Below are 27,479 nucleotides of genomic sequence, written 5' to 3'. Positions count from 1 at the left end.
TGTAATTATTACAGTAACTTTATGATTGTATTAATTTGACTTCAAACACCTTTTCAATATCTAACTAGGGATATTCCATTGTTTTTATGAGTACTATACTAACAACACTCCAACCCTAACAAACAACTTACTGAATTTGACCAATAAAATGCGTTATTTACTATACTTTTTAGCATTTTTACAAAATTAAGACGCTTCCGAAATTAACAAACATCGAGACCAGTGATGCAGTTCAGCCTGTGTCCGCCAGGAGTCGCTGTTTGTCTGGGTTTCTGCAGCTGGACGCGCTCTTTCTCTCTCTCTCTCTCTCTCTCTCTCTCGCTTTTCGACAGCTGTAATCAGGAAGTTGTTGTTGTGTAACACGTGAATTCCGCGCTGTCTGAATCTGACGTTTGGTCACACGATCACTGCAAGATCTTCTATAAACTCTTTATATTCCTGACGACGAAACTGACAGAAGAGCGGAGGACAGCGGGTATGTTACACTGTAATAACATTATATTAATACATGACAGATCAGTGTCGAATCTGATGTTGGGATCCGTCTGGACCTGTTCAGGGATCACACGCAGGATGAAATACTTTGGAATCTTATTACACACAAATCTTTCATGCACAATGACTTTAAACAGGGTGAATATCTGTTAACATTTAATCCATGATTGCAAGTGAGAACTTCTAAAACATCAGATTTTTAAGATGTCAATCAATGCAAGGCGCATCTTTGCTGAGGTCAGGCCAGATCACGTGTTACATAATAGTTACTGTATCATGTTGAATGCATTATTATGTTTCCAGGAATGGGATATGAAGCAGTGTGAGATTTCTTTCAGATATTACTGTAATGGATTAATTTTCATCATAGGGCTGAAAAGTGCACGTTGTGAATGGCAGATCTGCATTAACAAATGGTTTTTACTTTCATCTGGAAAATGTAAAATTAATTTTTTGTTCCGGTGCTTACTGTAGTAATGCCTTGATATGAATGGAGTGGAGTAACACTGTGTGATCCTATTGGCTGAAAAGAAATATAAATGCATATATATCAGATAATACAGTGATCCCCCGCCCCCAGGATTCGGCCATGCAAAAATAAAAATCCTGTCATTTATTTACCTTAACCGGTATCTGACTCTGTCTTCTGTGAAACACAAAAGATGAAATGTGTCAGTGGTTTTGAGTTAATAATAATTGAAGTCAATAGGATCTAGTGTTGTTTAATTATCAACATTCTTTAAAGGGGGGGCACTTCTTTACACTGTTAAACGTGCTGGTTTCTCATGCTTAACATGGCCAGCTTGTCAAAAACGAGCTGGGCCCATGATGTAGTATTTCTGTGCTCGATGGACTCCCCCAAGGATGGTTGAGGTTTCAGAAAGTTTTTCCGGACATGAAATTTCGTTACGTAACAACGTTTCCCTTATTGGGCAATTCTCCCGGAAAAGCTACGCGCATGCGTCAACCAGCTACAGTGAGAAAAAGAGCACGCCCATCAATGACGCTCAGCTGTGTTTGTTCACTGCATTTGTGTGAGGAACGGCGAAACACGACGAGGAACGTCAGAAAAGGTTTCCATTTTTTGCAACGTAGGGGCTGACAGCTCAGCTCACAAAACGATGTCATTCGGTGTAAGTTCTGAGCCTCATGAATATTAATCGCCAAACATGGATGATGACATGTTATATACCAGGATCTTCAACTACTTTTCTTTGAGGGCCAGATTCCAAAAGTATAAATAGGATGCGGGCCAGTTTTTTATATCATAATTACTTGTGATTTTGTATTTCCGTTATTTATTGCATTTTGTTCCTTTTATACTGGTTTTGTTGCCGTTACTTACAGGTCATATATTAAAGCATGCACACAAATATTGCATATTTGTTTTTTATATTAAGGGATGTTGTCTTTTTAATAGAATTGTATATTCCCCAATACGCTGAATGAAATAGCTGTTCATTTACTCACCCCCTCGTTTTCCAAGATGTTGGTGGTATTTTATGTTTATGAAGATATTTAATTAATGAAAGTCAAATAAAAAAAGTAAAAAACTCCAATAAAGCGAATCAACTAATTTATTAAAAATATATTAGATTGGATATTATAACAGAGAGAGCCCTTAGGGCAGCAAAAGAATAGATGGATGGAGAGAGCTCTCATAAATATAGAAAACGGTAATAAGTGACAGGTTTATTTTCAATAGCTGATATGAACCAAGCAGATGGCATGATTATAGACGGTATCAATAAGTTAACTTCTGGTCTGTTTGGTTATAATATAACAATTTATTTTAGATATAATTTATATTCATAAAACAGTAAAATTTTATTGTACATTAATTGTTTTAAATGACATACAAACTCATTCTTTGTGGAGGTCTACCAGAAACCGCTGCTTTCTGCAACCACTGATGCTGAAACCACTTATGTGATAAACATTAATATGATAAACAGAAAAAAAGAGCATAACAAGCAATGCAAACTGTTATTTTCTCTAAACTGGAGCTCAACTGGTAAGCCACAGTGCTGGGAACTCCAGAGTCATGAGTTTCCAGTACATGCAGTGAACGATAAAATGAAAGAAAGTATCTAATAAAATTTCAAATGTAAATACACAAAAAACTGAAAACTTGTCTGTGAAAGCACAATGCTAAGGTGTTGCTAGGATGTTGTTGTACAGTTGTTGCTAGGGCACTGAAGTGTGGTTGCTAGGATGTTCAGGATGGTTGCTAGGGCACTTCTCCAGTAGGGTCCTTAAGACTGTTATTGTGGTTCTTGATATGGGTTCTTGAGTCGATGTAAGTGTATGGGATTCAGCTCTACTGTAGTCATCTTTTTTGCTAAAAGTTGATCAAGTTTAACACTAAGGGGTTGTTGTAGATGTGGTAGTAGGCGGGCCTTAACAAACACAAACAAATACATTCTTTAGATGGCCGCATTAGCATATGTGCATATAGACTGAATAGATTCTGGCATCTGCAGATATGACCCATATATCAGCGTATCATCTTATCAGGTGAAGTGGGTGAGGTTTCATGTGGTCTGTTGAGAGGTTTAAGTCATTTCCTGCAACACAAGAACATTCAACAGAAATACATCTGTTCGATATATACCGTCACATGGACTCTAGTGCTTTTAATTCAGTATGATCAAAGCTGGCCAAAATCAGCTTTATTTATTACTAATTTAGATTTACAGATTTTTTTGTTAAATAGACATCATACACTTGCAGACTTGAAAGTTTCAGATAGAAATACAAAAACTGATCAAATCTGCAGACCGGCAAAGACTTTCTGCCGCAAGTCTCCAGCCTGAAAATCTGAGTAAAAGTCAGCCTTTAGAATTATTTTGAACAAGCTTGACTGAATAAACTCCCAAAAGTGTTTTGTGGGAGGGTTATGCATGGACAGATGTCATTTGCCTGATACAATAAACAATAAAAGCGTATGAGCTGTCCTCACTAAAGTACCCCTGTGTGTGTGTGTGTGTGTGTGTGTGTCTCAAACTCATCTCATGAGCTCATCGGGACCTCATATCTCGTTTCTCTGCTTGTCTCGTCTTTCTCCAGGAGAGAAGAGTGTTTCAAAGGGCCATTATGCCATGGCATCTCTGGGTGCCTCCTTTGTGCAAATCAAATTCGATGACATCCTCTTCTACGAGAACTGCGGCGGAGGGAGTTTCGGGAGCGTGTATCGCGCCTGCTGGCTCTCGCAGGACAAAGAGGTGGCGGTGAAAAAGCTTCTGAAGATTGAGAAAGAGGTGAGTGGGAGTCATACACGGGCTTTAATTGTCAGTGTGATAATCATTTTAATTGCTTCTCTGTGTGTCGGACCGCCGTGATTACACCCCCCGGCTCACTATCACTGTGTCTTTTGTGAACAGAAATTCATAGACTGTGTCTTTAAGAGAAAATTGTCTCATAATTAAGTCATATTAGTTTCAGTTGAGTGCAGTGTTTGTCTTTGGGGTGAAGTGTATTTACATTAAAGCACTAGATTCATTGTTGTCATTGTTCTTCACATAGTGATTCTAGTGCGTAATGACTTTGGTAGCATCTACGTGGGTACCGTTTGCTTTGGGTTTACATGCTGTTTGGGTAAAAGTCCTTTAAAACGCTACCGTTCGATAGAACGATGAACTTCTGAAAATTTGTTTAATCACATAAAGTCTAATGCAAAAGTTTGAGAGCAAATTAAAAGTTTGTGATTTCTTTTCATTTACACCTGAAATACGTAATGTTTTGGTTGAAAACACACAAAAATCAATTTTGGAGCAAGAACATGTAAAATCTGTCTTCTTAGCCTCTATGAATGATTTCTGATTTGAGCCATGAAGTTGGATTTGTGGGAAATGTTTAGAGATGAAGATTTGTATAAACTTGTGGCGTCCATGCCGTCAGGAATGCACACATGTACATATACCACGAAACTTGACATTGATGCATTTAAGCTCCACTTTCTTTTACCTTCATTTAAAGGAGTAGTTTATATATAATACAATGTAACATTTTATTATAATTCACTCACCCACGTGTCATACAAGCCGTCCGTGTGTTTATTTCTTCTGTCAAAATCAAATTGAGGCTTATGAGGTAAGCAGGGTTCCTCTCTATATAATGGATGTCAACGGGGGGCTGTTGGTTAACTGTCGGAGCCCTTTTTGAGCCTACACATGAAAACACATGTTTTCATGTGTAACATAAAATCTAAGCACATCTAATCAATTACTCTCCCTACATAAATTATTTTAAAAAACACCAAATAAATCTGTATTCTAGAGTCTTAGACCTTTCCAATGATATATAGTTTGTCATGATTCGATTAGAAATTACATGCACAATATTGACGCAAACTTAGTTGTCCCGTATACGGAACGGGTGACAGTTAACAGGCTACGGTCCCAATTTCAGGTTCATTGCGGCTCTACACTACAACAGCGGATGAATTATGTTGTTGTCAAGCGAAACGATTAGTCATTTTCCAAAAAAAAGATTATACTTTTTAAACACAAATAAATACACAGCTACTCCTTTAACAGGGTTTTTTCCAAATGTTTTTATCTGTTGTCTTTGTGTGTGTTTCCAGGCAGACATTTTGAGTGTTCTCAGTCATAGAAACATTATCCAGTTTTATGGAGCAGTTCTGGAAGCACCGAACTATGGGATAGTTACAGGTCAGTGTCCAGCATGAGTCTCTGCACTTTAAAACATGTTTTAATCAATAAACTTACATTTATTAATGGTCACCATTGATCTGAGTTTACCAGAATTTTTACTTTTGGTTTGTTATTAGTCAAATAACGAACTAAAACAACAAAATACTCTTTATTCACACATGGACCACTTTGCAAGATGTAAACACACCAAGACAGCAGCACCTCCGGTTATTTTTTAAAACTTTTTAACACCTTTGTGCAATTTAAATAAACTAAAACAGGAAGTTTTTTCTGGACCAGTGTTGTTTATATCTTCCGAAGTGGTCTATTATAACCAAAAATTGTAGATAGGTCTCTTGCAATTTACATGGAGAATTCATGGATAACAATTATATTTTAGTGTATAATATTGTGACATCTTTATTTTTAATTTCAAAGGTTTTTTAATCCATTTTACAGTTATGTGTATTTAAGTTTTAAATTAATTCAAATGCTTTTTTTGTCAATGTTTTTGTTATATAATTTTTTCCATTATAGTCATGTAACAACAAACAAGCGTATAAAAGTGTTAATCCATCCAAAAGGTCAAATGTTGTGGCTTTTCAGAACTTGTGATTGATTTATCCCGTATCACAGCGAGATTGTGTGATGTTACATTATGTCCAGTAGGCTGTTGTAATGTTGAATTTTCACACACGTTCATGAGAAATCTGCGCACTTTGGTTTGTCTATTGTTTATATAAGCGCTGGATCTGCTGTGAATTTGACTCAGTACGCAACAGTGATTGTAAAATGTGATATTGATGAAAAGTAAATGTAATAAAGCGCAGGTAAAGGTGACAGATGTTTAAAGGACGAGATGAGTTTTGTCTTTGAAGATTTTAATTTCCCCTGCGTGTGTAATTGAACCTTGTAACCCCATCTGATAACCTGAGCATCATATGATGTGTGCTCATGTGAAACACACAGTAGTATTTATGATTATTAACACACTTTTCTACAGTTCGCTGTGAAGACACATCTATAGATAAAATCACTCTTAAAAGGCGTGTCCTGAAATGAAGACAGACTCCAGTGTCAAAGTTCATGCGTTTAATGGCACGTGTATGAAACAAAAATGTGTTGCTTTACCTGCTGTGTGTTTCCAACATGCTTTAAATAGGTACTACAGTATGACACGCAAATAAGTTAAGGAAAAATGTAAATGTTCACATGTCAAATAATGCATACATCGCATGTGTGTTGTTGACTGTATGGATATATTAGCACATGGGTCAATGACAAATAAGGAAATGTCAGGTGGTTCGACCATATATTAATTTAAAATAATATACATTTAATGTATTTAGCACTGAGTATTTTTCCCCTCATATATAAGAAATGTAACATAAAATCATGCCAAAATATTTTATTAAGAATTTTATTGAGAAAATTAAGATTTATTTCTCAGTTTTGTTCTCTGTTTGTATGTTCGGACGGTCGCACCACCTGACATTTTTGGTCTTTCAAACACCAAAACTCAAAAAATCTATTGAATTTCAATAAAATGAAATGGGTTTCTTATAAAGGACATATTGTAGATCCATTTGATATATGACATGTATTTATTCAAATTCTTTTTAGGAAAATAATGAATTTGGACACAAAAAATACATGTCACGTCATTGACCCACATATATAAAGTCACATGAGTCTGGGAAGGATATTGTAATAAACCCAGTGTTCAACAGAGTGACAGTTTACCATATCAGTAACGCACAAACATGTTTTTAGTAGAATTTTGTCTATTTTAAGGTGTGTCTATTTGAATCGAACACAATGCCCTTCAAACCCATATAGTGGAGGTTAAACTGATTTGTTTGTGGTTGGTGAAAATTACATGGGCTTCTATTTTAAATAATGCAAACAAAATCCCAGCAACTGAATTTGTCCCAGTATGTTAACCTACTGTAACATACGCTCAAAACTGTACATTAAAAGTAATAGTTTATCCTAAAATAAACATTTTGTCATCATTTAATGGCCATTCGCACAGAACACGTATTCTCTAAAAAGGCGTCGCAGCGCTCAGGAAAGGGTCTCGACTCTCGAGGCGCCTACGCCATGTTGGCATGTCACGCCAACTTGCTACTGTAAACAGAAGCTCGCAACGCTTGCCCCGCCTCCAAATTCTTCTGATAGGTCCACTACTTTGGAACTGATATCGTTGAGCAGGACTGCATGTAAAAGCTGAAATTCGTCAAAAAACGCGATTCTAATGTGCGCGGCGCTGCAAAAGACCCGAGACACTAGCGTAGCGGTTTATGCACGTCTGTCAAACGCGTGTTTACATAGAAATACAATGAAAAAGTTGTGCATTGGAATGGAAAAACTTGTTCTGTGTGAATGTCCCCTTACTCACCCTCTTGTCATTTCAAACCTTATTTCTGCAGAATATAAGAATAGAGACCTCATATAATTGTAAAGCACTTTAGGTGTACAGCAATACACAATAAAGCGCTATATATAAATGCCTCATTCTTCATTCATTCATATTTTGAAGATGGTTGGTAACTGAACAACTGCAGTACCCATTGACTTCTATTGTACCGACACAAATATAATAAAGGTCCATTGGGACTGCTGTTGTTTGGTTCTCAACATTCTTCAAATGATCCTCTTTTTTGTTCTGCAGTAGAAAGAAAGTCATACAGGTTTGAAATAACAATAGGGTGAGTAATGACGACACATTTTTACTTTCCCTTTAAAAAATATATCACTTTATACTTATTTAAACAGAGGGAACCGCAGCAGCACACAAACATGCCAAATATAAAAAAGAAATGGATTAATATGTAAAAGATTATTATTGTGTATATGAAGATAAAAATCCGGCTGGTCATGTAAATGACCTTCTTGTGCGTGAGGTTAAAGCATGCGTTTCCTCTCTGGAGAAGCGTCCAGTCTTTACTCTTGCAAATTCTGCCGTAAAAATAGCGAATGCACCATGGGCCGAGCACAACGGGCTTTTAAAGGGAATGAGAGATGACACTCTGATTGGTTTATTGCTCCCGTGACTCATTGCGAGAATCGGGACAACCCATTTAGACCATGCGCCCTGCCGCGCCGACCCTCTTCCCGTCGTTAAACTAGCAAAAGTGGATTCGGACACACCCTGAGTGCAATTGTGCTTAGATCGTGATAATAGGGCCCTGTAACTCCTGCTCAAAACAACATTCAACAATCTTTATTTTGTTTGAATGTGTAATGTGTTTTATTGTAGAGTATGCCAGTGGCGGATGTTTGTTCGACTACCTGTCTAGCTCTGAGAGTGAACACATCAGCATGAAACAGATTATGACCTGGGCCATGGACATCGCTAAAGGTTAAACACACTCACACACATACACATAGCTGTATGAATATCTGAAAAAGAAAAGAAATCTTCAAATAAAACACAACACGGAGAAACATTTCCTGGGAGACATGACTAGCTAGCCCTGTGTGGGAAACCTGTGAGAAAAGCAGAAGTGTATATGACAGGGATTTGACACATCATAAAGTTTACAGGGCGCAAACTCCATCCACAGGAATGTCATCAGCAGCCCATAAAGTTCATTCACTTAAAAAGTGTGCTCTAGTCAACTTTCAACTCAGATATTCAGAATGGTTACTGAAGAATTCTGTGTTAATATATTTCTGCTAGACTGTAAAGGCATGATTGTAAACACGCTTCCAGTTTGTTTATACACAACACATGGTGTCAGTGAGGCTAAAATGATGTTTTACCCAGAATATTCCTTCAAACACCATTCAACGAGCATTTTGTTTTGATTCATCACAGCTGCGTATCTGCATGCTTTTATCTTTTCACAGGAATGCATTATCTGCACGATGAAGCTCCGGTCAAAGTCATTCACAGAGACCTCAAGTCCAGGAATGGTTTGTTACCCAATCCATAAGTTTAGTGTGTTGTTCAGGTTTTAGTTGGGGTTAAAAATTTCAGGGAATTTCATGATTTCTCTACCGCTTATGATGGGTTACTATCTGTGTTAGGGGTGACCCCGAATAGTCGAAGATTCGATGCTTCTATAGGAGGAGCCTGATTCGAATACCAATCTCACAGTCGAATCTTCACAGAGGTGTTATGCAATGGGGATCATGTCATTTTGGTTACATGGGCAGTGGCGTAGCAGACGGGCACGAGCCGCGCTGGCAAGAATATTATTTATGATGTATAGAAACGGGACATTTTTAGCGATGGGTACAGAATCCCCCGGCACATGTGAGCGAGGTCTGGCTATAGGGATGGGAACCGAGAACCGGTTCTTCTTTAGAACCGGTGCCCAGTGAATCGATTCCTTGGAACCGTTAGCGTACCTGCTTAACGATTCCGCTTATTGGTTCCGCTCGTTGCAAACGTGTCATCATCATGACGTCACGCACGCGCTGCGTTGTTTTGGTTAAGCAGCACACATGTAATCGAGGCAGAAGCGTGGTTATATTTCACTAGAAAAGACGCCAATGCGGTCATTTGCAACAACTGTAAAAGTTTAATTTCGACAAAGGGGGGAACTACCTCCAATATGCAGAAACATTTGGCCACACAGCACGCAATTCATTTGCAGGACTGTCGCGTGTCTGATACACGACTACTTAACGACACAACAACAACAAGTGAGTCAAGCAGCAGCGGAGCTAACGAGACGTCATCTGCTATTAATGCCGAAGGTTACTTCTCTGTTTAGTTAATGAGAGCGCTATTTCATCTCGTATCCTTCCTGAGAGGGCAAACATGACCATTTTTCTGCACAATTTTTTTAATTTGCCTAAGTTGATAGTTGTGGTCTTTACAGAAGACTTCTTTTTATTTTGTATGTCAGTTGAGTTGAATGTTGTTTCCGGTAGAATATTCCCAAAGGCACAAACTCTTCCTTGACTGTTTAGTCTGTGTTTTTAGGGCACTTAAATGGCAGTTTTATTTTATTTTTTTGTCTGGACCAATGATGAATGTGAAAAATTCTATAGGTCCCTGGACTTTACTTTGTAGCCTACTTTTAGGTTTGTTCTGAGGTTGCTACACATAATTTGTGTATACTCTGATTATGTGCTGTGTTCTTATCAGATATTAAAGCGAGTTAATACAAACAAACAAATTTGTACTTATTCCCTCACCCAATGAGAATCGATAAGAGAATCGATAAGGAATCGGACCGATAAGCAATATCGATAATGGAATCGGAATCGTTTAATTCTTATCAATTCCCATCCCTATCTGGCTATGACCTAGGCTGGATCACTTCTTTCTGCGTAAAAAATACTGAATTATTATCAAGTAGTTTTAAAAATATTTTTGAGGCGAGATCTGGTCTAGCATTTTATGGATTTGTTATGTGATGTTTAAGGAAAATGTCCATTAATTTGACTATTTGTGGCTTCTGTTTTGAATATGTTCCCCTACATTTCAGACATTTTGCCTCAACACATTTGTTTTGCACATTGTCACTTGAATCTGGTTTTTTATGTATTAAAGCTGTTTATTCTGTTCTAAACAGATGTTCTTTCAGTCGACTATAGCCAAGACGTGACAATTGTGATTCGACTATATAAATCCTTAAACTAATCTGGACACCCCTAAACTGTGGAGTACAAAACATCGTGTCATCCGCTACTCATAATTGTAATATTTGGAAAGCTGTTCATTGTCATATTGAATTGTGAAAACTCATTTGTGTCAAACGTGGATTTGGCTTATTATTCATGGTTCATAATTGTGGAGACATCTGTAATATAATATGTTCCAAAACACCCACATTTGGCATCTATGCGTGTCTATGGTTCCAGTGATGATTCTTTTGGCACATGTGAGGAGGAAAGACTGTTGCCACGTTTAAGAGACTTTAACAGTAGATCGTGTAAGAGATAAACTGTAGTGTTTATTTAAACTCTTCTCTCAGCCCTCGTTACAGGTGAACCAGCATTAATACTTTCCAAATCTATCAGCTAAACGCATTGTGTTTTTTCACAGTTGTCCTGACGGTAGATAACATACCTAAGGTACACGTCCGTCCATGTTTTCCCTTGAATTTGTTCGAATACATTTTTGTAAAATCTTCCCATCGTCTGATTATGTTGTTGTCCATCAGATCTGTGATTTTGGGGCGTCTAGATTTCATTCCCACACCACCCACATGTCTCTGGTGGGGACGTTTCCTTGGATGGCACCTGAAGTCATCCAGAGCCTTCCTGTTTCTGAGACCTGTGACACATACTCGTATGGAGTGGTGAGCGATGATCTTTGTCATGTCAAGGCCTGTGGCTTTTGCACATTTTTGTCAGAGATGTCCAGTTCTGGATGATGTTCAGTTTGAAGTGGTGTTCTTTCAGGTCCTGTGGGAGATGCTGACACGTGAAATCCCCTTCAAAGGTCTGGAGGGGCTGCAGGTGGCGTGGCTGGTGGTTGAGAAGAACGAGGTGAAGCTTCTCATTGGCCATGACACTCATTTGGTACATCAGGAGTTTTGTTTGTGTGATGTTAGACGTGTTTGTTTTGCAGAGGTTGACGATTCCCAGTAGCTGTCCAGCCAGTTTTGCCTGTCTGATGAGAAGCTGCTGGGCGACTGAACCAAAAGTAAGAAACATGTTTATTTATCTGTTTTAAGGGAACGTTCTTCACAATGTTGTTTGTTTTTTAATGCGAATACAGGGGCCCGTTACAGAAAGCAGGGTAAGTGCAAACTCAGAGTAAGTCAACCCTAGAAAACGCAATACTCAGGGTTTTTGGTTTCAGAACGCGAAGTATGTCAAACCCGCGACCCGCGAAAAGGTATCTTATACTCCGAGTGAGTAACCAGAGTAACATACTCCGTGAACCTAACCTGGTCGGGAGCAGGTTTTATTACGCAAACCCAGGGTTTGTTACAATCTCCGCCCCCTTTTCGAAGAGCGAGTGGTGTTGAAATTGCATACGCCATTTGATTATTGATTTGTGTCCTAATCGCGCTTAATTTAGTCACACAGACCTTAAAATGGAATGTCCGTTCATTCAGGAACCCGTAGATGAGGAAGCTGCATTAATTCGCAGAGAGTTACATTTATGTCGGGAGAGAATTATGAGGCACGGTTTGGACGTTTTATCTTAACTTTTAAGGCCAGTTTAAGTAGTATATTTAACATTTCCCAATCAGGCATCCTACTAGCAAGAGCATTTTATTTCTTTAAACTTTGCTGAATGAATGATGTTATTGTATTTCAGTTTCAGCTGCTGCCTAGATCTTTTTATTGCAGAAGGATTGCACATACATGAGAGCGAGAGAGACAATAATTTCCATTTTCACAGTTTCAACAAAATAAATTGGATGTGATTAAAGTGATTGACATATAAACTTGCGCATTAACACGTGAAGCAAGTTTCTCCCACGCCAACTCTCTTTCTTTTGCTGCTGCGGCTGTGTTGCTCTTTTTTATAAATATTCACCATACGCTTGTAACAGTACATCCAATTCGATTGGCGAGAAATAAACAGAGCGCTTTTGTCACGTGCCGTTCCCATGGTGAATCGTGCTATCTTCACTCAATTGATGATGTTTTTTTATAGCCATGGTGCACGCGCGTAACCTATAGGGTGAACTTACTCAAATCAGCTGGTCTGAAACTGAAAACTCGGAGTAGCGATTTTCTGAGTAAATCAACTCAGAGTTCAGATTTATACTCGGTGTTGGTTGAACTTCCTTATTGAAATGGGCCCTTGTAGACCAAAGGCCTGTTTGTGTTTACACCAGGATGATAAAACAATACATGTTCAAGCACACAAACCCTTCTCCATCACACTGCTTTCCCATACACATGCTTACACAAGAGTGAAGAACGTCATTCTTAATAACTGATGATAGATGATCAACACTTTTACGACATCAGTCATGTTATTATACTATGAGATCATGCGAATGCTGCTAATGCAAGAATAAAAGATAAGACATTTATGATGGCCGGGTCAGGGCTGTAATAAGTGTTTTATTAATGTCTCTCCTCCCGTTTGACATTTCTAATTCTCCCAATCAAAGTTCATTTTGTCTGTTTAATGTCAGGGCTTGAGTTTCATTCCATCAAGTGGCAGGTCTATTCAAAAGGTTCCCTCTCATTCCAGTGCGCTTCATAAAAGTATAAATGGCATTGACATCCATCTGTTACTCACATAGCATTTATTAGAGAGGACTAACCAGCCAATCCTGACCAGCCAATCCTAACCCTCTGCATTTGTTACCATCAGTGTCGGGCAAGTTACTCTGAAAAAGTCATTAATTACTATCTACTCATTACATATTCAACAGTTTAATTAGATTATTGTACAAATGACTCTCTCCAAAAACTATTTAATTACTTTATAACTTACTAATTACTTTCTATATCCTTTATTAACCTTGATTAGTTAAGTGATTCAAGGATAGACATGAACTCTTTAATTCATTCAAATACATAAGTAAACCACATAAACTAGTATAATAAACTGAGCAAAGTATCACAAATATGATGATTATACATTTAAGCACAGATTTTAATTATTACTATTGCACACACATGTATTACACACAGTATTTACTTTAAGTACATCAGAAGTATTTTACTTTACTTTTTCGAGGGAAAAGTAATTCAATTACAGAAACTTATTACTTAGTAGCTAGTTTCACCCAACACTGGTTACCATAGATATATAGACATGTATACATGTTTTAAACGTAAAACGTTGGGCCATGAACCAGTGTTGCCAGTTTGTCATTGAGATAGTTTTGCTGTGGTTATGATTGGCCATTGAGCTGGTTTTGCGACAGATCTGGCAACTCCGCTGTCAAAACTTGAGTAAGCCTGCGCATCTGCATCCATACACATACAGAATGTGAATACCAAATGATTCATGCTGTTGTGTAGACCCAAACATTATAAAGATGCTATCAGAATTGCCATCTTGAGTGCTGTTGTGGCAAAATTTGCCGTTCTGCTCTTGACCAACACGTGGCGCTATAACCGTACAATTTCTTATTATTGCTAGATGTTAGACATAAGAGATCAATGAAGTTTTCCCGTTAATATAGGAATTAACACCACAGAGAATTTTACAACCACAGGCTGCACAATTTCATTACGTCTTTGAAAACCCGTTGATTGTGTCAATCACATTTACACCTGCCACCGATATTTTCGTCTCTCATAAAAAATTCGGACTGGGTTCGATTTTCTGCGTTTTTCGCATTCGTAGCAAGCATTTTGAGTGGCCATTTTTAACAATTCAGAGACACTGTACAAACGAGAACCAAAGACCTTAAAATATGCTTAACATCACGATCTGTCTGGAGTAGTCTAATTTGGCATCTATACACGTTTCTATGTTTGTTACTTGTTGTATACTAGATTTTTTTTTCAAAAGGCATTTTATTCAATAAACCTATACACACATTTAATTTCATTATCAAGGAAGTAAAATACTACATTTATTTTGACACAGGAGTGTGTCGTAACTAAAAAACATAAACAATTATTAAAAATGTAAAGCAGTTCTCTAATAGTATTATTTAAAGGGATACTCCACCCAAAAAGGAAATTTCTGTCATAAATGACTCATCCTCAAGTTTTATCAAACATGTGAAAATTGGGGTTCCATTGACTACCATAATAGAAAAAATATTGTATCATTGAACACAAAAGAAGACATTTTGAGGAATTAAGGATACTAAACGGTGCTGGGGCACCTTGACCAACATTTACATTTTTCCTACTATGGTAGTCAGTAGGGCTGTGAAACAATTAATCGCGATTAATCGCATCCAGATTACATAATGTGTTTACATAATATATGTCTGTGAAATGTGCATTTTAATTTTATATTTATAAACACATATACACACATGCATACATTTAAGAAAAATATAAATTGTATATATTAAATTATTGGTAAATGTAAATAAATACATGTAAATATGTTCTGAATATATCTACATGTATGTGAATGTACACACAGGCATATTATGTCAACAGAAACCTTTATTCTAGATGCGATTAATCACGATTAATCGTTTGACAGCTTAGTAGTCAAAGATGTCCCAGAAATGTCAGTTGCCAACATTCTTCTAAATATCTTTCTTTGTGTTCAACCAAACAAAGACATGTATACAGGTTTGGAACTACTTGGGAGCGAGGGGAGTAAATGATGTCATATTTTTCACTTTTGGGTGGAGTTTCCCTTAAAACACTGTACTTAAGACTGTACATGTAAAACAATGCACAAGTTTCTGATGTTGATTGTGAACATGTGTTGAAGGACAGACCGCTGTTCAAACACATCCTGTACACACTGGAGACCATGTGGAACGACACACACTTACCTGAGGAGTGCAACACTTTCCTGCACAATAAAGCAGAGTGGAGGTACAGTTACACAATAAACATTCATGTGATTTACGGTTGTGTGTGTTTTGTTTGTTTGTCCTTGAGTAACCCTATAACAACAGTTAACCATCAGTTAATCTACACATAGACAGGGATTCAATAAACAGGAAATAATGTCTTGACATATAAATGTGGAAATGTTCGTGGGCTAAGGAATAGAAAATACACACGTACGCTTCTTCAATTGACTTCTTAAAATCAAGTGGAAATCACAATTTTTTGCTGACAAGATAAATAAAATAAAACAAAGGTGTTGATAAGACATCATTTGTTTCCCGAGCTCTCAAATCCACATTCAGTGGTGCAGTATTGAGAATGTCTCCCTTCACACACATTGTGTGCGGGTGGTCCAGAAAGTTCTGTGTGTTTGATGCTATATTAGACCCGTCTGGAGGTGGGCCAGGAAACAGGAACAGACGCCTGCTTTCCCACCCGTCCCGAAATACAAAGAGACAGAACGAAAACTCAAATGAGGGAGACTGTGTGAAAACTGTGATTGTAACGTTTCTGTAGTGTTTGTTAAGATAGAGACAAGCAGGGAAATCAATTTCACAGATTACTTGGCAACGGTAAAAAAAAAAAGAGCCGGGGAATGGGGCGGGGCTAAATGAGAAGGAGTGTCAGATTAAGTGGGCGGTTCAAATGGAGGTCATGGGTTCCATTTTACATCCATTTAGAAACATGTATGAATGTGAGTTGGGTGAAGGAGGATGTTCAGCTCCCTCTGCTGGTTCAAGTGATACTTCACCCAAAACTGAAGATTCGGTCATCATTTCCGAGTTGTTCCAAATCTGTATGAATGTCTTTGTTCTGATCAACACAGAGAAAGATATTTAGAAGAATGCTTATAACCAGACAGATTTTGCCCCCACTGAACCCGTAGTAGGAAAAAATTCCCCAGAACTGTTTGCTGTCCTACTTTCTTCATAATATCTTCTTTTGTGTTCAACAGAACCAAAAAAACGACAAAGTAATTTTTTATCTATGGGAGTCAATGGGGGTCAAAATATGTCTGGTTTTAAGCATTCTTCCAAATATCTTTCCCTGTGTTCTTCAGAACAAAGACATTAATACAGATTTGCAACAGCTCGAAGGTGAGGAAATGAAGACAGAATTTTCATTTTTTGGTGAAGTATCCCTTTCAGTCAGATATCACAGAATATCAGGTTTGACCGCTCTCTCTTGAAATAATAAAACACCACGAACTGGTACAAATCAGCTTTACTCAAAAAAATTGTTCAAACGCACAGTCAATATGACACTTTGAACCATTAAGTAGGTATTGAAATGCAAAAGTATTTGTTCAATGAACGTTCTCTTTGAATATGTGTTGTGTGCAGGTGTGAGATTGAGGCGACTCTGGAGCGTCTGAAGCGTTTGGAGAGAGACCTGAGCACCAAAGAACAAGAGCTGAAGGCGAGAGAGAGACGACTGAAGATGTGGGAGAGAAAACTGATCGAACAGTCCAGAACACCAGTGAGTTTCTGTCAAGCCACGACTGTATTCACAATGTAGTGTACGTGACTTAGTGTCTGAATTAGAAATGGTTCTTGCATTAAGGTAGGCTCACCTGCAGCTCACCTGTGCGTCATCATTCTTTAAAATCTCCTTTCTATCCGTTCTTTCTGTTTTTCCTTTTTTTGGTGATGTTTTCTTTGGCTCTGGTTTATCATTCTCTCATTCCGCTCAGTTCCTTCTTCCTCCGGCGCCAGCGTGAAGCTCAGATTTGTTTTATGAGGATTCAAATGGACAGATGATGTGTGGTCCGGTACTGCTGCTGGGATGTTTTCTCATCTGCTCCAGTTGGGTGTACAGGTCCTCATGAGGGCCAAACAAAAGTCCTGCTCACTTAGAGAGGGGCGCCAGATCACCATGACGACGGGCATGGTTGGATTTGACCGCTCTGATAGTGATTAGGACCACAATGTGGTTAGGTGTCACACTTACATCAGAACTTGCAAAGAATGGTCCTTTGTCAGATTTTTTATTTCAAACCAAAACTTATAATAAGATTTTCTTTGCTGTGTGAATCCTCCAGTAACATGCGTTGTGTACTTAATAAGTACAGGAGTTTATGTAGTGTTTACATCACAAGCTTATTTAAAAATCTTATTTTGTTGAAGGTGCCGTTGGTCTTTGTGAGAGAGACATGGTGTTTTTCAGTCGAGTTTGCGTGAGTCTTGTGTTGTTCGCTGTCGAGGTTAGAGCAGTCACTTTCCTTGATTCTCTATAAAGGATTTATTAGGTGAGCGGGACTGACGCCCACCAGGTCCTTATGGATGTTATTTATGGCAAATGAAGTGGATGTATGGCCACATGCTGAGGAGAGCGAGAGAGAACAGTGTGTCAGCGTGGCAAGGACAGCGCGCACTTACCAACAACTGACATTTCACTGACATTAAGATTGGCCAATTTGAGCTGTGTGAACAGTGAGGAGCTCACGCCCGGCAAAGGAGAGAGAGAGAGAACGAGAAACAGAGCGAGATAAAGTATTTCAATATTTCTTCCAGTAGAACGGAAATGTACATCATTTTCATCTTAAGCTCTTCTACACAGTTTGTGATTTTAGAATAGTCTTTTAAAATCTGTTCTGATCCAAACGATTAGAATTAAAAAAAAATGTTGTATTTTGTATGCGAAACAATCTCGCATTAGCTGTATTAATTTTTGTGTGGAAAAAGTGAAGTGTTATGAACATACATACATAAAAATGAAATTATATTATTAGGATGCTGATGATCGTTGAACGAGTCCTCACAGGCTTGTGAAATAAGTTAATTTTGTCCCAAAAGTTACAGATTGCTGCTGTAATGTGTCAGGGGAGAAATTGTCCCTCGCTGCTGTGTACTGTATGGTTTCTCACAAGCATTTATACATCATTGGTATGCTAACTGGGAGACTGTTGACATTAGGATAGGCTAGTTGTGGGTTAGCCGAGAAGTCTATTAACATAGTTTTTATTATAATGATCCAACTACAATCTTAAGTACTTTATAACTTCTCTTTTTCTTATAACTGCACATTTTCTAATGCACGTTACACTGTTCTCATGTCTTTTTCTCTTCTTTTTAAGGGTCATTTTCACATAAGCTGGAAAGGCATGTCTGGTTTTATATTAAATGACTATAGTTTCATTAAATGAATATAAAAATAAACCTAATAATAATATATTATATTAATTGACTAAATGTCCATAGGTCTTAGATAAAGTTCAGACCATTTTATTAGATTACAATCTACTTTGAGGACAATAGTGATGTTCAAAATAATATTTTCTGCTTTGTAAAAAAGTTATATTAAAGAACCTCTGCACACAATATTATAAGAGCACCAGAAAGCCTGTCTATACTCAGTTACCCAAGTTCAGTCCTTTAAATTAACCTGCACTTGAATATGTACAGCAGGTAAATTTAATATCAAAGATGACGCCAGTGGCTGCTATTTGCAAATGTATATGTCTCTATCTTCTGTGTCTGACAGCTTCTTCCAAACCTGGAAATCCACTCCTGGACAGAAGAACATGTGGTGTGTAAAACATTTCTTTCTGTTTTCTGGAACCAACAGCATTATATCTGACAATTATATAATCTGCACATTTTTGGCTGATTTTTAGATTTGTATTTTAACTTTCACATTTTGCATTCACAGCATTTCTGGATGGAACAGATCTTTGAAGGTGTGATTTCATTGTCATGAAGCTGTCATCCACCGCAGTTGAGTGTATTTAATGCAGTGGTTTTCAAACGTTTATGTTGTAAGGCCCCCCTTGTGGCCTCCCCAACTAAAGACTTATAATCTTAAACTTAGAATTTCAAAGAAACCAAAAATAAATTCAGTTATTTAATGCTTAACCATCAATTCTTTTGTTTGGAGGGCTTTAATTTTTATGTTTGATTGAATAAAATCAATGATAAATTTGAATATTTCCTAAAATGTCACAAAATCTGTGCCCCCCTGGATCCACCTTGGGCCTCCCCAGGGGGCCACGGCACCCAGTTTGAGAACCACTGATTTGATGAATCTAAAGGGGGAACCTCGCAAATCAGCATGAAGTAAAATATAATCCATGAATCCAGCTCCATGACATCATGACATACTGTAGCATAAAACAACCACACACAAACACAGAAACCTTACATTTAGTCGTTTTGTGAGTATTTTTTTGGGAAGAAAACATCTGTAAAGACCCCTGTAGAGGCATATTACTCACATACCTGCATATACAGAATCTGTTGGGTCAGGAGAGGGTCCGTTATTAAAAAATGCGTCAATAATCATGAAACAAGGTTGTCGTTAGGGAGAGTTTATGGGGAAGTAGATTAGAGGGATGGTTAGCTAAGAATAGAATTAGCCCAGTATAAAAACAACAAAAGGTCAAAGGAAAGTTCCCTTCAAGACAAACAGATGTGTGTGCTTGTGTCGTGCAGGTGATGGAGAAATGCAGCAGTACGCCGATGTCTTCAAGCAGAACCACATCACAGGACAGAGGCTGCTGCTGCTGTCTGAGAATGACATGAGAGACCTGGGGGTCACGTCCAAAGGACATATCATACACCTCAAGGTAACCGTGACACAAGGACACACTCACATATGCTATTGGAGAGAAAAGAGTCTGTATTCTAGAGCATCGCAAAAAAGGTCTGAGGTATAGAGGTTATTGGTTTACACAACGGATGTTACTGAACCCATCGTGGAGAATGGAAAACAATGAAACATGCTGGTCTTTCTGTCTGGACATCATGAAACTTTGCAGATACTGTGTCGGCTGTCGTATATTTCAAATCACTACGACACACGAATCGTGCCAAAATCTGGCAGAACAGTATTTAAGAGCTTGCTTTTAATTTTTTTTATTAACTATAAAAACGTAACAAATAGTGAGAAATATATAGTGCTCATTCTGTATCATTTTAAAATAGGCGCCCCCCTTGGAAGAAAACTGGGGCGCCCTGTTGATAACCACTGTTCTAGAGCAGCTTGGACGTTCAAACTGGCAGTCCAAAACCGATATTTGTGCATATCAAATTGGAATCCCATCATATTTAGCTAATTTGAACGGAAAAATAATCACAATTTTACAAATTGGTTTTAAAGGTCCAGTGTATGAACCCCTGCCTTTCCAAGCACTACGGTGGCTGACAGAGGACTAAGATGTCTAACATAGTCCAGAACTTGAGAGATCTGACTCGTGCTTAAAAACTGAACAACCTGAAAATGCAAACAAAACCTCCTTATCGTATTTTATTCTAGAGGACAAGGAGAAAAATATATAACGTCTGCCTCGTCTCCAGCTTCACATGCCACTACTATGGAAACAATTTGATCTGTGTCTGTTTTTGTTTCAACTAGCGAATTTTAAGAGATTAAGTTGATGGTTAAATGAAAACATAATTAAGAACTCCATTAAGTCCCGGTCCTGAACTTTCACAGAGCAACCGCAGAGCAATAAAGCGTTCCTCCAGGAAACAATGGGAACTGACATGGCACACGTGAACCTCTAAGGTATTAGAGCGTGCGTCCATAGAGAGCGTGATTTGTTGAATGAATCGCACTGGATGTATATGACATATCCCAAAGCATGAATTATATGTTCATAAGTGATACACAATGGCATTAATTGTTGTTTTGCTGCTGAAGGTCCATTAACGGATAATAATTACAGTACGTTACATTGGCACACAGCTGGTCATTGGCTGATTGTCAGTGGCACTGCATAACCCCCGCGTAAATCCATCTTGTAATGTTTTAAACATCATGTCAAATCTTTCTTTTCAGACCGAAATTGAGAAACTAACCCAAGACTACTTGAGCCTGTTCCACTTTCCTCCATTGATCAAGGTTTGGTCTGTTTCCCTTGTCACAATGGTTCTGCGTGCGGTTCTGTTTCGATCAGAATGCTACTTTACATCTGAATGATCCCTCTATCCACTCTTTTAGGACGGTTCGTCATTTGTGGAAGAGGAGGAAAGCAAGAAAACCGTAAACCTGGAGCTGGTGTTTGGATATCACTGGAAAGCCGGCACAGGACACACAGTAAATCACAGCACCGGTTCTCTTACTCTTCAGCATGCGTAGTAGGGCTGTCATACAATAAAGGCGTTATCACAATATCGATGAAATTGGGAAAATAGAGAAGCTATTAGTCCAATTCATCTTTCACTTGGTGGTTTTCGCCAAATAAATCAGACTCAAAACACGTGTGTAGGGAGATAAAAAAGAGAAAGTTTGTAACCATGTGACATGACAGTGCAAAATGTCTACCGATGTACGAGTGTCAACTAAATAATGACACGGAACCATTCATGATATTATCATGTGTGTAGTATTACCACAATATCAATTATCATCGGGTTATATCGCAACACTCCATATTCCTATGATTCATTTGGAAAGAAAAATGATTGAGACAAAAATGAATCCACGTGAATCATAATAGCACAATAACTGAATCAATAGTTGCGGTTACTAAGGTGTTTTGAGTGTTTATGTCATTCTTCTGGGTGGTTGCTTGGGTTTTCTGAAGGATTGATATGCGTTTTCTCAGTGGGTTATTGTTTTTCTTACTTGTTTTATCGCATACCAAGTAAGAATAATAATTTATAAACGTTAATTTATTACACACACAGTGTTACTAGTTTAAAGGTTTAAAGTCACCATGAAACTGAAGTTGCGATTGACTTCTTTTCCATATCGTGACGTGTATCCGTGTGAAACGCCTTCTGAAATTTGAAAGATATATTGAGGGCAGGGCTTTATTTTGCCCTTTCGTCTTTGATTGGTTTGTTGTAAGTTGGGCCTGGAGGGGAGAAACACTTTGAATTGTCCTGTTTGATTGCATGGTGACTTTAAAGCGATAGTTCACACCAAAATGAAGATTCTGTCATCATTTACTCACACTCTTGTCATTTCAAACCTGTATGACCTTTTTCCGCAGAACACAAGAAGATATTTTGAATAATGTTGGCATCTGAACCATGGTGGTACCTACTGCCTGGAATGGGTTTTGTGTCCGTACGTAAGAAGTGAATGGGTACCGACGTTGTTCACATTGGCTGACCTTAGAACTTTCTTGAAAAAATCTCATATTTTTTCTTCTGTGGAGGAAAGCTTTCCTGTAGCTCAGTGGTAAGAGCATTGTGTTAACAACGCAAGGTTGTGGGATCGATCCCAGGTGATTGGAAATCCCTATGTAAAATGTAAAGGATAAAGCAGTGTAAGTAGAAGCGTCTGCCAAATGCATAAATCTAAATGTAAATGAAAGAAAGTCATACAGGTTTAAAATGACACGAATGTGAATAAACGATGACAAAATGTTCATTTTGGGGGAAAATATCCCTTTAAAATGATAACCCATTGAATTTGAACATTGAGGGGATTTAATAAACAGCTCTTAGATGTGTTTTTTAAACGCTGTGTTATCATTTGTGTTTTGCTCATCATTTTCTGTGTTGGTGATGTGACGTCTTGTCATAACTGATGTTTTTTAATGTCACTCTTGCAGCGCTCCTCGATTTAAAGTAAAGATGCCTGTTAAAGTCCCTTCGAACGCTAAAAGCATTCTCGGAGCCTCTTGCTTTCGTTCCTTTTCTCTAAGATAAATATTTTTATTTCATCTGGAGCGGCGCGTTGCATCCACCCCCACTCGCCGGCGGGCCTTTGTTCGGACCCCTGACACAGGAGAGCGACTGCGTCTCCACTTGCCGTTTGAATTTAATCACAAATTTCGCCAGAAGTCATTTTCTTTTTAAAAGGCAAATGTTATTTAATCTTTCAGCTGTTCATTGTCCCATCATAAATAGTCCCCTTTCAACGCGTGCGGCGGGGCTGAAGCGGGGCCGCTAATTGCCTCCTATTTCTCCTGACATGTGGTGGTTTGGTGGGGAAGACGCTCAGCGGGGAGAAGGAAACAGGAGTCTGAGAAAATGAGAGCTAATTATTTTCCCCTGCCTGGTGTCAGCCTCCGTGTCAGCCTTGTTTTTACAAACCGCAAGGTTTTTTGCACTAAATAAAACAAACCCGCTCTGCTCGTGGCTTTTTCTGCCTTTTCCCCCGCTCGCGCTCTCGTTCTGGCGGTGTCGCAGTACCAGCTGCACTTCTCAAAGCCTAAATGAGGCCCTGCGATTGTGCTTCGCCCATCTGACAGCGCCGAGTGTTCGGTTAATGAGGATATCAGGGCTTAGTCGCCGGAGAGTTGTTGAATTATGCATGAGGTGTCATTAGACGCTCACCGAGCTGGCCGTCATTACCGCGCATTGTTTTCCTCTGGCGTTATTAGGGCAGGGCTAACGTTCGGGCAGCGTACGGCCAACGTGTTACACTCGTGGATGTCCAAACACACACACTGAATCTCAAATCACTCGAACCTCACACAAACGGCCCTCGTGTTTTCCTGAGATGCCTTGAAAATGTGCGCAGAATGAACCGCGTGCGGCCGCGTGCTGTAAACGGTTACCTTTGACCTCGGCGGCGGGCTGCCAGATTGGACAGATCATTACCGCTCTACCCGGCATGCACGGTTCTGGCGTGCCCTCTCGGCGAGAGGCCTCATCTCCATTGCTAATGCAAACGGATGTTAAGGTCTGTGGCTCTTGTTATGCCTGAGAAACAAACACGCTCGGATCTCTGCACTCTGATCCCTCCTCGTTTTTTGACTCAGAAACACGTGTGTGTGTGTGCGTGTCAATGAATGCGCCCTGTGTCGTTCAATGATTAATTCTCACACTTTCTCCAGGATATGTTTGCTTTCACATGACACACCTACCTGTCTCACAGCGATGGAACAGAGCAAAGATCAACGCTGTTAATAGCGTAACATTGTTACTATTGATGATCATATGTACGGTTGTGTTAAAGACTGAAGCTCTTTTTAACTTCCGCTACTGAGAAACTTTCGAGTTGTTCCTCTAAGCAGCTACTCAAAATGTCCTAGCAACACCCTAGCAACAGCATACAGTAGCAACACACTTAAAACATTAAAAACGCATTAGCATCTTGATTGCTGGGTATTGAAGTTTTGATTGATTGAATGATAGTTAGATCCTAAAATTGTTTGTTAAAAGACCATAGAATACAAATAGCGTGTTATAAGTACCCATCGGTGTCCTCTAGGTTGTGCTGTTGGGTAATTTTACACTCGCACAACCATATGGGTCTATATGTAGCTGTTTGATCAAAGCGTGTATCATGTGTACGCTCACTTTAACCTCCTTCTGTCTGGTAATCTCACGTGTATCTCACTGTGTCTCTCTGACCTCTGCAGGACTGTAAATGGAAAATGTACATGGAGCGTGATGGAGATGAGGTGGCGATAGCTTATATCAAAGACGTGACCTTTAATGCCAACAGATCAGATGTAGACGTGTTAAAAATGACCAAGGTGAGAGATGCAATTCATCAGAAGAAATGATGCATCCATTATGTTTCCATTCAAGTTTGAAGAATGCAGGAGATTAGTTAAGGTTGTGTCTTTCTGACGTGAATGTGGCATTATACCAGTAATATGTACTCCATTTACTAACTGTGAAGAGAACGGAGACCATTTTATGATGCTTGTATGCCTCAGATCGATGAGTTTTACTGTTTTACTCTCCAGCCTCCGTTCGTGATGGATAAATGGATAGTTGGAATATCTGGAACACAAACCGTTGAGTGCATAGTAAACTATGAGGTATGTAATAGATGACCAACAAAAATATTTCCATAAGGTGACTTTGTTTTAAACATTGTAATTCGCTAGTTGCACAAGACGGCGCCGTTGAGCTTTTGGGACACCAGGGGCAGCCGAGTAATTTCCGGTCGTATAACACTGAATGTCTAATTAAAAAAGAAGGAATTCACATATGACAGATCCTCTTTACATAGCTTAACAGTTTGTTATGTGAAAACAACTCGATAGTGTTATACGACTGGAAATGAGTCTGCTGATCCTGGCATCCCGAAAGCTTATCGGCGCCATCTTGTGAAACTAGCCCATTGGTTGGAATGTTGACCAACTGGTGAAATTTACAAGAACTTGAAATTTAGTGGCATCTAGCGGTGAGGTCGTGAATTGCAACCAACGGCTCACTCCACCGTTCGTCCCTCCCTTTCAAAGCACTACGACGGATGACAGTGCAGTAAAATGTCGTCACTTTTTTGTTTTCTTTGTTGAAGGAGATGACGTATTCATGAAACACACTCTTTAGAGCAGTTTGTCCTTTAAGGGCTATTGTAGAAACAACATGGTGAATTCCATGTTAGGTGACCCGCCGTGTATATAGATAGAAATGACTCATTCTAAATGGCTCATAACACTTCATTATGTTAGGTCTTTATACACATCTGAAGACAGTTGATGTCTATTAAAGTATGAAAATTGTAGTTATGTATGTTATATTGCATTTCTGTCAATAGATTCTCAAAAAAATGACACACTGGACCTCTAAGCATGGTAAAATGTGCTAAATAAGAGTCAATATTACTCGACACATATTGGAAAAAATATATATTATTGTATGTTTAATAAACACCTAAAGAGTGACAGGTGTTAGAGTGTGTGTGTGCTGCTAATATGTTATCAGTATGAGAGATGAATGAGTTCTCTTCATCTGTTTCTTCCAGAGTAAGGTGAGATCTCCAAAGTGCACGAGACATGTTCACACACTGCAGTGGAGTCCAGACAGCGGGAGGGACGTCATCAAACCTGTAGAGCTGTTCATCGATACAGCACCAACCATCAAAGAAGCACACAACCGAAGCAGGTCCAACTCAGGTAATACTTCACAAACTGATTTACAGAGAGATGTATTAAAAGGAATATTTTTTTGACTTACTAACGTCAACCTGTTTGCCACTATTCCCATCAGGTGTTGACTCCAGATGGATTAATAGTCTGAGGTTGAAGCAGATGAGAGAGCAGGCGGTCCAGAGCCCGTCGAGCCGCCCTGAAAAGATGAGCCTCCCTCAGTTCCTATCTGTGCTCGGGAACCAATCGTCTTACGCCGCTGCCGTGAGGAGATCGCCCAACCGCAGCCCTCTCTCTCCATGGCCAGACTCCCGGAGTTCCTCTCCGACCCTCTCAGTCAAACTCTCCACCATCCACCTGGGGTCAAAGGGCAGCAGCCCATCCAGCACAACATCTGAGAGCGCCTCCGATCGAGAGCGGCCCGCCAGCGCTCGAGCCAAAAACAGCTACACCAGGAACACATACCAAGACCACACGCTAAAGATCACCGGAGGAGAAGGAGGTGCCAGGAGGTTTTCTGCGGGAGCTAATAACGCGACTCAGAAAGGATTCAGAGGCTTCCAACACGGCGGGCGACCACGAAACAACCAGCGCCCAATACCGGGGATGCCACTTGTGACTGAAAGGGTGAAGCTGAAAGGGACTGAGGAGGGTGAGGCTGGTGATGGGGAATGGATCAAAGTAGAAAGAAAGAAAACGAATAAACTGGACTATAAACATCAAGAAGTAAGGCCGACCAGAGGTCGCCCGCGGAGAGGAGGGAGGGGAGGCGGGCGGGGCCGAAGTTGAGGGTCGTCAGTTTGGGTCTTCGGGAGTTTTAATCTGTGGTTGTGGGATAAAAGTTTGGTCGTAATCCAGACACTTAACTCTGGTTGTTTCAACAGTCAGTTACTGTCACTTTACCATAATTATAACCTACATGGACGTGATATATCAGTAGTTATATACTTCAAGGGCTTACATTTTAGTCATTTCTATTTTCACTAATAAATCATGAATTTTCATTGGCATTTCCTTTTTTTAATAGGGTAGTAGTGATGAAATACCTTTTCCATTGTATGTCTCCCTGCTAAAAGAGATATTTTATTATGTGAAATTATTTATTTTATAAAATTTATATTTATTGTTATATTGAATATGTTTCATATCTATCTATAATACATAAATAAAACGTTTACTCTAAAACA

At 39.0% G+C, this 27,479-nt stretch overlaps 1 protein-coding gene across 2 annotated transcripts; it reads left to right on the top strand.

Annotated features, from left to right (window-relative positions):
- Nucleotides 1-230: 230 nt before the first annotated feature.
- On the top strand, nt 231-27,479 carry map3k20a (mitogen-activated protein kinase kinase kinase 20a). 2 transcript variants are annotated; one of them, XM_056754259.1, is made up of 20 exons: nt 244-475; nt 3,565-3,755; nt 5,081-5,168; nt 8,413-8,514; nt 9,006-9,071; nt 11,158-11,186; nt 11,276-11,413; nt 11,517-11,603; nt 11,686-11,760; nt 15,442-15,548; nt 16,910-17,045; nt 19,050-19,094; nt 19,218-19,245; nt 19,997-20,130; nt 21,345-21,407; nt 21,507-21,602; nt 24,829-24,945; nt 25,162-25,236; nt 26,169-26,319; nt 26,414-27,479. In XM_056754259.1, exons 2-20 carry the CDS (start codon nt 3,597-3,599, stop codon nt 27,079-27,081), a joined length of 2,364 nt encoding a protein of 787 aa, XP_056610237.1. In that variant the 5' UTR covers nt 244-475; nt 3,565-3,596; the 3' UTR covers nt 27,082-27,479. The 2 variants fall into 2 exon arrangements, with proteins under 2 accessions (XP_056610238.1, XP_056610237.1); XM_056754260.1 differs by lacking the exons at nt 21,345-21,407; nt 21,507-21,602; nt 24,829-24,945; ... (1 more) ...; nt 26,169-26,319; nt 26,414-27,479 and having other exon boundaries at nt 231-475; nt 19,218-19,282; nt 19,997-20,114.

This window comes from Triplophysa dalaica, chromosome 8, assembly GCF_015846415.1.
Source record: "Triplophysa dalaica isolate WHDGS20190420 chromosome 8, ASM1584641v1, whole genome shotgun sequence".
Lineage (NCBI taxonomy): Eukaryota > Metazoa > Chordata > Actinopteri > Cypriniformes > Nemacheilidae > Triplophysa > Triplophysa dalaica.
The sequence above is the reverse complement of the archived record's forward strand: the minus strand, read 5'-3'. Positions and strand labels throughout refer to the sequence as shown.

Bases quoted from the DNA above. Each gene is read 5' to 3' on its own strand.
- map3k20a (XM_056754259.1), top strand. From the start codon at position 3,597: ATGGCATCTCTGGGTGCCTCCTTTGTGCAAATCAAATTCGATGACATC. The intron at 17,046-19,049 runs GTGAGTTTCTGT...TGTGTCTGACAG, and splicing joins TCGAACAGTCCAGAACACCA to CTTCTTCCAAACCTGGAAAT. The intron at 20,131-21,344 runs GTAACCGTGACA...CTTTCTTTTCAG, and splicing joins GACATATCATACACCTCAAG to ACCGAAATTGAGAAACTAAC.